The 12,261-nt window shown below is 30.3% G+C and overlaps 1 protein-coding gene across 1 annotated transcript in view; it reads left to right on the top strand.

Moving 5' to 3' along the window:
• The window catches only part of LOC134694220 (putative ankyrin repeat protein RF_0381), a 48,877-nt gene that overhangs the window by 23,900 nt on the left and 12,716 nt on the right, over positions 1–12,261 (top strand). Inside the window, exons 3-6 of the mRNA XM_063555218.1 lie at positions 6,619–6,723; positions 7,638–7,742; positions 10,178–10,282; positions 11,736–11,840. Coding sequence (XP_063411288.1) covers positions 6,619–6,723; positions 7,638–7,742; positions 10,178–10,282; positions 11,736–11,840 — 420 coding nt within the window. The remainder of the gene's footprint in view (positions 1–6,618; positions 6,724–7,637; positions 7,743–10,177; positions 10,283–11,735; positions 11,841–12,261) is intronic.

Consider the following 12,261-nt stretch of genomic DNA (forward strand, 5'->3'; position numbering starts at 1 on the left):
GCTATATTCTTCTCTATATATGTGAATGACTGTGAAATGTCCTTTTTAATCTATGGATGTATTCCGCTTGAGATGCGAGATTTAAGTCTCTTTCTTCTAATGTATGCCGATGATATGGTGCTATTTTCGGAAACCGTTCAAGGTCTGCAGTCAATGCTGAATTCTTTAAAACTATATACCGTGAAAAACGATTTAACAGTTAACGTTGACAAAACTAAGGTAGTTGTGTTTTGAAACGGAGGTGTTATTAAGGATGCTGAGAGGTGGTTCTACAATAATGAGAGTTTAGAGACGGTCAATGACTTTTGTTACTTAGGATTTAATTTAAAATTCAAAGGAAAATTTCTATTTACACAGAAGAAGTTGGCAGAACAAGGTCGAAAATCAATGTTTGCCATGCTATCTACGTTAAGAAATTATCATCTAAATACTCAAACTGTCCTGTCTCCATTTGTGTACGTAGGTAGTGTAATTTCTTATGCATGCGAAGTATGGGGATTTTATAAAGGTGATGATGTCGAAAAAGTCCATTTGCATTTTTGCAAAAGACAACTTGGTGTTAAACAGTCTACAAATTCAGTAATGATATACATGGAACTAGGAAGATTTCCAATGATCGTTAAAAGGAAAATACAAATTTTTAAATATTGGTTCAAAATTATGTCAACAAATAACTGTATTTTAAGCTCCGTATACAAAGAAATGTGCATCGATATTGACAGAAAACGATCAAAGTTTGAAAATTGGGCAAAGTTAATCAGAGATGAGCTTAACAACATTGAACTTGGAGATAAGTGGATTAAACAATCAGACCTCGTATTTGAGATTGACTTCCCTCTTATTAAAACGACTTTTAGATATTAAAAAACAGGAAATGTATTCGTTACTTGATAACAGTAGCAAGTGCCGTATCTATAAATACATTATAAACAGTTTTGATTTACAGTTTTATTTGACAAAATATATTCCTATTGTGTACCGAAGAGCTCTTTCAAAAATAAGACTTTCTTCTCATTCTTTAGCAGTGTAAACTGGACGCTACCAAAACATTGAGCTGTCACGTCGTATTTGTTCAATTTGCCGTCAGTGTATTGAAGACGAATTCCATTTCATCTTAGTGTGTCCGAAATATAAGGAACTTAGAGTAAAATGTATAAAGAAATACTACTGGTCTAGACCAAGTATGTTTAAATTTATTGAACTTTTAAGTTAAAAGAATATCAAACAGTTAACCAATTTAGGAAAGTACATTTTTAATGCATTGAAAATCAGAGACAATATAACATGAACATTCTCTGTCTGTTTACTTGTTTACTATGAAAATTTGTATTTACACCGATGAACTGTAAAGTTCAAGGTAATAAAGAATTTGAGTAATTTGAGTAATTAAGGCGAAAATCGCCGAACGAAAAAAGAAATGTAACATCTTTAATATTATAGTGTTGTGTGTATGTTTAACACGCAAATGAAACGTTTAAAGATAAACAGGGTCGTCTGAATCTTTTTGGAGACGTAAAAGGGACGAACTGAAAAAAATAGGTGAATTGTGTGACGGACTTGTCACACAATGCAAATGAATGCTTATGTTTATAGGCACGTGACCACAAAATCCCAAACTTGCATTTTAGAATAAATCATCGAGAATTGTGAAACTTGTGACTAGTTTCCAAAATTGTTGAATTCTTATTTTAATCTTTAATACGTTCCGGAATGATAGTAAAACGATGTTTTTTTTATATAAGGCGGAACAAAACTCTTGTTCCCTTCTTATTTGGCAAGAATTTGTTGATTTTGAAACTAAAATAAAAATATTCTCCCCCTTTCCCACAAAAAGCAATATCCGCACGGTTTTATTATATATTGCATTCTTTATGTATGGTAATAATTGTTTTTATATTCACATTTAGTTATTAATGTTGTGTATTCATCTTCCATCCAACACGAGCACCAGCAGTAGTGTCGATTTTTTAACACGTCTATAATATTGACTCGTCAATATGTAAAATGCAGTGAAATAAAACCAGGAAAATATATTTCCCCAGCACTTTCAATACTCCTGCAGTATAATTGAAAACATGCCCGCGATAAGAATATTAAAATCAATGATCCAGAAATTGTTCCAGTGTTTGTAAATATTAATGAAATCCTGTAATCAATTTCTACACATGCATTACAAAACAAAAGTGTTCAACCGTAAAACCTGTTGAAATATTGACATTTTCTGAAAATAATTGATAAACTTGCTATTACATTTCAAATGAAACATATATACATGTACAAACAAATCTTGTGTATAAAAGGTATAACACACGCATTCCTGCACCAAGTCAGGAATATGACAGTTGTTGTGCATTCGTTTGGTGTTTTTTATCATTGATTTTGCATTTGATTATGGACTTTCCGTTTTAAATGTTCGTCGGAGTTCAGTACGCTTGTGATTTTTTTTTTCATTCCTTTATCTGCAGAGCAATTATCGAATTCCATACCGCTAGTTTTACATAACTTAATATCGGGACTTGTTTGACTGATTTTATCACATAAACGAATATATACTTATAAAAAAGAAGATGTGGTATGATTACCAATGAGACAACTTTCCACAAGAGACCAAAATGACACAGACATTAACAACTATAGGTCACCGTACGGCCTTATACAATGAGCTAAGCCCATCCCGCATAGTCAGCTATACCAGGCCCCGATATGACAATATTAAACAATTTAGTCAACAAATATTCGTCGATATTCATTTATTTTTAAAACTGTAATGTTTATTTGAAACAAAAATTGATTTCGAATTGAATTACATTTATCTTTTAATTAAAAAAAGGTTTGAAAATTTTTTTCAGCGTATATAAAGGATAATTTTAGAGCTGATAAAGTAATGAAAATCAAATCGGTTGATATTTTACAAAACAATCATTGTGTAACATTTACTTATCAGTTTTCCAAAAATTCAGAACTAGAAAATAAAAAGTCACTAATACACGAAAAATGACAAATGATTCTTCTACTGGTCAATATCTTAATGATAATTTGCTCTTCATCGTCCTGCATCTACTTTTCTTCAACTGTGTAATTTATAACAATATCCGACTGCGAGATTGTTCTAATGGTTTATAGAGAGGTCATGAATAAATTTGTCTCCTGTAACTCTTTAGGGTAACACAGCATTACACTTGGCTAGCAGCGTACCTGTGTGGAATCAATACATCCTTACAACTTTACTTAAACATGGCTGTAACCCAGACGAAAAAAACTACAAGGTACAATAAATAAAAGCTTTCTGCTGTGGCAATGTTATTTATTTCTATCGCTTATATTAACTGCAATTGCAGTTCGATAAAAATGCAATTACCTTGATTGTGTTAAGTTGATGATAAAAACAGCAATTTTCTCTTGGTTACTGTTTAGTAAAATTTATTGCTTTATATTTTATTGACTTTTAAAATCTAGAAAATAGAATATGATATAGAAAAAGACAATCTGTTTGCTAAGGAAAGGAAATCGCTGTTCGATTATAGAATATTTAGATTTTGTTTTTTGTGGCTTCGGTTCTTAATCGATATCTGGGTGTTTTAATCGACATGAATTATTGACAAAAATGACCTTTTGTTACCATGGCATGGAATGTGTTTTCCGCTTGTTGTTCTTTTTTTTCCCCTGTCCTCAATCAAATTTGAAACTTTGTTAACTTCTGCCTTGTTAACTATGGTACTTTTTTGTTTTGCTGTATACCATGTATCTATGGGTTGATCAAAAGAAAGTTGTTTACGTCAAATGATAAAAAATGAAAAAAAGAAAATCCGAATGTTAAGATAAACTGAGGCACAAAAAAGTTTTTTTTTAATTCAATGATTTATAGTTATTTTACTTACAAAATGGCATATCTTTGAACATTGTTGAAGTAAAGTTGAAATCGTGATGTAAATAATTAATCGATGATATTTGACAAATGATTGTCCTGTATAACATCAACTTGTCAATATGTAAATTACTGGTATCAAGCCTTATTCATTTTCTGGTCAAGACGTTAATGATTTGCTTTACATGTATATGCATATAATTATGTTGAGCTGTGTGATTTATAACAATAAACAACTACGGGATATTTCTCAAAATTGACAGAGAATACATAGATTTGAATGAATTTGTCTCTGATGTATCACTTGCGGGGAACAATTGGCTTGCAGCGAACATTTGTGGAATGTAGACACCATTAAAACTTTACTTAATCATGGTAATAACCCAGATGAAAACATTAAAAAGTACAACAAATACTGGCTTTCTACATGTACTTTGAGGAGTGTTATTTATAAATCTCGCAAACTTAAATGCACCTTTTGTCCGAGTTTCATTTCAAATGGAAGGAACCAAAGATCTCTTATACAAGTTATTGTAATCTTTTATACGTATTTCCATTTATTTCTTCCCACATATTTGTCAACCTCGAATTGTATTACAGGATGATAACTGTTTACTCCTTTACAAATCAGAATGTTAATTGCTTAATTAGATTAACTTCATGTAAACACGTCTATTCATGACTTTATTCAAAGTATGTATATATAATATCGACTGATCCAAATGTTAAAAGAGAATGGGGAAAAAATCCAAAAAAACAATGTATTGAAAAAAAGGCAAAGGATACCAAAGAAACATTTAAACTCACTCGTCAAAAAGACCTGAAAATACCATGGCTTAAAAAAAAGAAAACCAACAGTACACAAAGCACTTAGAACATCAAACACGGAGTACCACGTATACCACGAAAAACCAGGGGTGCCAACGAAATAATGTAATGTCCAGTTTTCTATAAAATGTATGAATAAAAAAAATTAATAGGTACATGTAATTAACCTTTTGCAGAATATGAGGAGTCATTGATATTTCGCAAAGGATAATATTGTGTGATATTGACTCGTCAATATGTTGTTTGGGCCGAATGATAAGAGAATAAAAAAAGAGAATCAGAATGATATATGAATCAGAATGATAAGATAAACAAACACATAAAACAACACAAAGTGTTTTGTTTTTAAATAAAATGATATAAATAAAAAATATTTGAAGTAAAGTTGAAATTGTGATGTAAATAATAAATCAATGTAATATGACAAATAATTGTGCTGTATTACATCAACTTTTCGATATGCAAAATACTGGTATCAAGAATTATTCATTAACTGGTTAAGACGTTAATGATGATTTGCATTCCGTGTATATAGATATAGGAAGATGTGGTGTGAGTGCCAATGAGACAACTCTCCATCCAAATAACAAATTAAAAAGTAAACCATTATAGGTTAAAGTACGGCCTTCAACACGGGGACTTGGCTCATACCGAACAACAATCTATAAAGGGCCCCAAAATTACTAGTGTAAAATCATTCAAACGGGGAAACCAACAGTCTAATCTATATAAACAAAACGAGAAACGAGAAACACGTATATATTACATAAACAAGCGACAACTACTGTGTGATATTGACTCGTCAATATGTAAAATGCAGTTAAATTGAACCAGGAAATTATAGTCTCCTAAGCACTATAATACATTTGCGGTCAGATGATTGAAGACATGAGATCGAGAAGGATATTAAAATCAAAGAACTAGAAATGGTTTAAGCGTTAGTCAATTTTAGTAAAATCTTGAAAACAATTTCTACAAATGCCTTACAAAACATATTTGTTCAACCGTAAAACCTGTTATTATAGTTATAAAAGGTACCAGGATTATAATTTAATACGCCAGACGCGCGTTTCGTCTACATAAAACTCAGTGACGCTCATATCAAAACAGTTAAAATGCCAAACAAGTATAAAGTTGCAGAGCATTGAGGACCAAAAATTCCAAAAAGTTGTGCCAAATACGGCTACGGTAATCTACTCCTGGGATAAGAATATCCTTAGTTTTTCGAAAAATTTAAATTTTTGAAACAGGAAATTTATAAAAATGATCATAATTATAATTGATATTCATGTCAACATCGAAGTGTTGACTACTGTGCTAATGATAAACGTGTACATTTCAAGTAAAACATATATGCCAACGAATCATGTGTATAAAATGTATAACACGAGTAGTCATAACTTGATCTGCAAAGCATTTATCGAGTTTCCAACCGCTATTTTTACATAACTAATATCAGGACTTGTTTAACTGGTTTTATGACCTATCAACAAATATATAAGTCAATAAATACTCATCTATATACATTTATTTTTAAAACTGTAATGTTTAATTGAATTTAGAAGTTAAATTCATTTCGAATTGAGTGAAGTTGATCTCTTAATTAAAAAAAACCTGTTTAACTTTTGATAATTTAATATAGTGATGAATATCAAATTGAGTGATATTTTACAAACACTAACATTGTGTAACATTAACTAAGTAATGTGCCCAAATTCAGTTAAGAAAATAAAAGTCACTGATACACAGAAAAGGTAAATGAGAAATTTACTGGTCAATATGTTATTGATGATGTGCTCCAAAATAACATGCATGTATTTATCTTGAACTGTCTAATTTATAACAATAATGGACTATGGGATGGTCCTAAAAGTTTACAGAGAAGGCATATATTTGAATGATTTTTTTTTCTTTTTACTCTTCAGGGAAAGACAGCATTACACTTGGCTTTCAGTGTTCATTTGTGTAATCCAGATATCTTTACAACTTTACTTAAACATGGCTGTAACCTAAATGAAAAAGACAACACGGTATGATAAATACTTGATTTTCTGCTTTGGAAAACATATTTATTTACTGCAATTGCAGTTCGATAAAAACACAGTTACTAAGATGGTACCAAGTTGGTGTTGAAAACAGCAATTCTCTTTTCGTTTCTGTTTGATAAAAAATACTGCTTTATATTTTATTGACTTCTGAATCTAGACAATAAATAATGATATCGAAAAAAAGACTAGATTTATGCTGAAGAAAGCAAATCGCTTTTTAATTATCGAATACATTTATTTTCATTGTTTGTGTCTTCCATGTCTTAATTGATATCTGGGTGTTTTAATCGACATGAATAATCGACAAAAATGACCTTGTGTAAGCACGTCATGGAATTTGTTTTCCGTTTGTTTTTTATTTTATCTATTTTCTATCCTCTGTCCTCAATTATTTTTGAAACTTTGTTATCAACTTCTTGTTAAAGATGGTATTATTTTTATACAAGCCCATTTATCTACGGGTTGATCCAAAGTATGTTGTTTAGGCCGAATGATAAGAGAATAATAAAAGAGAATCAGAATGATATACATGTATGAATCAGAATGATAAGATAAACAGAGGCATAAAACAACACAAAGTGTTTTGTTTTTAAATAAAATGATATAAATAAATAAAAAATATTTGAAGTAAAGTTGAAATCGTGATGTAAATAATTAATCAATGGTATATGACAAATAATTGTGCTGTGTTACATCAACTTTTCGATATGAAAAATACTGGTATCAAGAATTATTCCTTAACTGGTTAAGACGTTAATGATGATTTGCATTCCATGTATATGCATTTATTTTCTTGAATTGTATGATTTATAACAATACACGACTACGGGATGTTTCTCAAAACTATCAGAGCATGCATAGATTTGAATGAAATTTTCTCTCATGTATCACTTCAGGGGAACACAGTATTACACTTGGCTTGCAGCAAACATTTGCGGAATGCAGACATCATTAAAACTTTACTAAAACATGGCTGTAATCCAGATGAAAAAAACAAAGAGGTACATCATTACTGGCTTTCTACTTTGAGGAATGTTATTTGTAAATCTCGCAAACTTAACTGCACCTTTTGTCGAATTTCATTTCAAATGGATGAAACATTCGTTTGATGTGTTGTATCATTGATTTTGCATTTGATTAGGGACTTTCAGTTCTGGATTTCTCCTCGGAGCTCAATGTTTTTGTATTGTTATTTTTCATTACTTTATCTGCAGATCATTTATCGAATTCCATATTGCTATTTTTACATCAATTAATATCGATATTCATTTATTTTTAAAAACTGTAATGTTTATTTGAAACAAAAAAATATTTTCGAATTCAATTAATCTTATCTTTTGATTAAAAAAAAATGTTTTAATAATTTTTTCTGCGTATATAAAGGTTACTTTTAGAGCTGATAAAGTAATGACAATCAAGTCGATTGATATTTTACAAAACAATCATTGTGTAACATTTTTTTTAGCAATTTTCCAAAAATTCAGAACTAAAACAGTTTAGAAAATAAAAAGTCACTGATACGCGAAAAAGACAAATGAATCATCTACTGTTCAATATCTAATGATGATTTGCTCTACATTGTCAGGCATCTACTTTTCTTCAACTGTGTAATTGATAACAATATACGAATACGGGATAGATAAAAATGCAGTTACCTAGAGTGTATCAAGGAGGTGATAAAAGCAGAAATTTTCTCTTGGTTTCTGTTTGATAAACTTATTACTTTAAGTCTTTATATTTTGTTGACTTCTGAAATCTAGAAAATAAATTATGATATAGAAAAAGACAACCTTTCTGCTGAAGAAAGGAAATCACTAGCTGTTCGATTATAGAATGTTTAAATCGATATCTGGTTGTTTTAATCGACATGAATAATCAACAAAAAAGATTTTTTGTAACCACGTCATGGAATTATTTTTCCGCTTGTCGTTTTTTTTTTCCTTCTTTCCCCTGTCCTCGATCAAGTTTGAAACTTTGTTTACTGTTGTTTTGATAATTATGGTACTTTTTTGTTTAAATTTCGCTGTATACAAGCCCATGTATCTACGGGTTGATCAAAAGAAAGTTGTTTACGCCGAATGATAAGAGAATGAAAAGAAAAAGAGAATTCGAATGATATGTGAATCAGAATGATACTATAAACAGAGGCATGAAACAACAGAAAGTGGTGTAAATAATTAATGGATGATATTTGACAGATGATTGTGCTGTATAACATCAACTTGTCAATATGTAAATTACTGGTATCAAGCATTATTCATTTACTGGTCAAGACGTTAATGATTTGCATTACATGTATATGCGTGTACGACTACGGGATATTTTTCAAAATTGACAGAGAATTCATAGATTTGAATGATTGTGTCTCTCATGTATCACTTCAGGGGAACACAGCTTTCCACTTGGCTTGCAGCGAACATTTTTGGAATAAAGAAATCTTTACAACTTTACTCAAACATGGCTGTAGCCCAGACGAAAAAAACAAAGAGGTACAATAAATAATAGCTTTCTGTTCTGGCAATGTTTTTTTTTATAAATATCGCTTATAATAACTGTACTTGCAGTTCGATAGAAATGCAGTTACTTAGATGGCACCAAGTTGATGTTGAAAACAGCAATTTTCTCGTAGTTTCTGTTTGAAATTTATTTTATTGCTTTATATTTTATTGACTTCTGAAATCTAGAAAATAAATTATGATATAGAAAAAAACATCTTTTATGCTGAAGAAATGAAATAACTGTTCGAATATTGAATATTTAGATTTATTTGTGGCTTTTATGTCTGAATCGATGTCTGGGTGTTTTAATCGACATCAGTAATCAACAAAACGACATTCTGTAAAGACGTCATGGAATTTGTTTTCCGCTTGTTTTTTTGGGGTTTTGTTTCTTTCTTTTTTTTTCTTTTCTCTGTCCTCAATCAAGTCTGAAACTTGGTTAACTACTGCTTTTTTAATTATGGTACTTTTTTGTTTCGCTCTGAACAAGCCCATTTACCTACGGGTTGATCAAAAGAAAATTGTTTACGCCGAATGATAAGAGAATAAAAAGAAAAAGAGAATCAGAATTATATGTGAATCAGAATGATAAGATAAACAGAAGCATACAAAAAAGTGTTTTTTGTTGTAATATATAGTTATTTTAATTAAAAAATGGCATATATTTGAAGTAAATGTTGAAATCGTGATGTAAATAATTAATCGATGATATTTGACAAATGATTGTGCTGTATAACATCAACTTGTCAATATGTAAATTACTGGTATCAAGCATTATTCATTTACTGGTCAAGACGTTAATGATTTGCTTTACATGTATATGCATGTTATTTTCTTGAGTTGTGTGATTTATAACAATAAACGATTACGAGAAGTTTCTCAAAATTGACAGAGAAGGCATGGATTTTAATAAAATTTTCTCTCATGTATCACTTCAGGGGAACACAGTATTACACTTGGCTTGCGGCGAACATTTGCAGGACGTAGACATCATTAAAGCTTTACTTAAACATGCCTGTAATCCAGATGAAAAAGACAATCAGGTACTGCAAATACTGGCTTTCTACTTTGAGTGTTATTTATTAAGCTGGCATACTTAGCTGCACCTTTTGTCCGAATTTTATTTCAAATGGAAGGAACCAAAGATCTTTTATACAAATTATTATAATCTTGTTTACGTATTTCCATTTTTTTTTTGCACATATTTTTCAACCTCGTATTACAGGATGTTAACTGTTTACTCCTTTACAAATCAGAATGTGTATTGCTAAATGAGATTAACTTTATTGAAACACGTCTATTCATGACTTCATTGAAAGTATATATATATATAGTATTACGTCGACTGATCCAAATGTTATAAGAGAATTGGAAAAAAAATCAAAAACAAATGTATTGAAAAAGAGGCAAAGGACACCAAAGAAACATTCAATCTCACTTGTCAAAAAGACCTGAAAATACCATGGCTAAACAAAAAACAGAAAAACAACAGTACACAAAACACAACTCAGAACATCAAACACGGAGTAACAGGAATACCACTAAAAACCATGGTATCTCAGGTACTAACGAAATTATGTAATACCCAGTGTACTATGACATGTATAAAAGATAAATTAAGAGGTACATGTAACCTATTGCAGAAAATGTGGAATCATTGATATTTCGCAAATGATAATGGTGTGTGATATTTACTCGTCAATATGTAAAATGCAGTGAAATTGAACCAGGAAAATCTGTTCCCATAAGCACAATAAATGCATTTGCGGTCAGATTATAGAAGACCTGACATCGAGAGGGATATTAAAATAAAGGAACTAGAAATGGTTCAAGTGTTAGTAAAAATTAGTAAAATCCTGTAATCAATGTCTACACATGCATTACAAAACATATTTATTCATCCGTAAGACTTGTTAAAATATGGACACTTTCTGAAAATAATGGAAAAATCAAATGAAACATATATACAAACTTTACCTGTGTATAAAATGTATAACACAAGCAGTCATCACTTTATCTGCAAAGCATTTATCGAATTTCCTACCGCCACTTTTACATAAGTCAATATCAGGACCTCTTTAACTGGTTTTATGACCTATTAACAAATATATAAGTCAACAAATACTCATCCATATACATTTATTTTTAAAAATGAAATGATAAATTTAAATTTAAATTCATTTTACATTGAACTAAGTTGATCTCTTAATTAAAAACACTGTTTTAATAATTCGGTATAGTGATGAAAATCAAATTGAGTGATATTTTATAAACACTATCATTGTGTAACATTCACGAAAATAAAAGTCACTGATACACAAAAAAGATAAATGATTCATCTACTGGTCGGTATGTTAATGTTGATTTGCTACAAATGTACATGCATGCATTTGTGTTGGACTGTTTAATTCATAACAATAACGGACTACGGGATGGTCCTTAAAGTTAACAGAGAAGGCATATATTTGAATGAATTTGTCTCTTGTTACTCTTCAGGGGAAGACAGCATTACACTTGGCTTGCAGCGAACATTTGCAGGATGTAGACATCATTAAAGCTTTACTTAAACATGGCTGTAATCCAGACGTAAAAGACAATCAGGTACTGTAAATACTGGCTTTCTACTTTGAGTGTTATTTATTAAGCTGGCATACTTTACTGCACCTTTTGTCCGAATTTTATTTCAAATGGAAGGAACCAAAGATATCTTATACAAATTATTATAATCTTGTTTACGTATTTCCATTTATTTTTTTTGCATATGTTTTTCAACCTCGTATTACAGGATGTTAACTGTTTACTCCTTTACAAATCAGAATGTGTATTGCTAAATGAGATTAACTTCATTGAAACACGTCTATTCATGACTTCATTGAAAGTATATATATATATATATAGTATTACGTCGACTGATCCAAATGTTATAAGAGAATTGGAAAAGAAATCAAAAACAAATGTATTGAAAAAGAGGCAAAGGACACTAAAGAAACATTCAAACTCACTTGTCAAAAAAACCTGAAAA

This window comes from Mytilus trossulus, chromosome 13 (genome assembly GCF_036588685.1).
Source record: "Mytilus trossulus isolate FHL-02 chromosome 13, PNRI_Mtr1.1.1.hap1, whole genome shotgun sequence".
NCBI classification, from domain to species: domain Eukaryota; kingdom Metazoa; phylum Mollusca; class Bivalvia; order Mytilida; family Mytilidae; genus Mytilus; species Mytilus trossulus.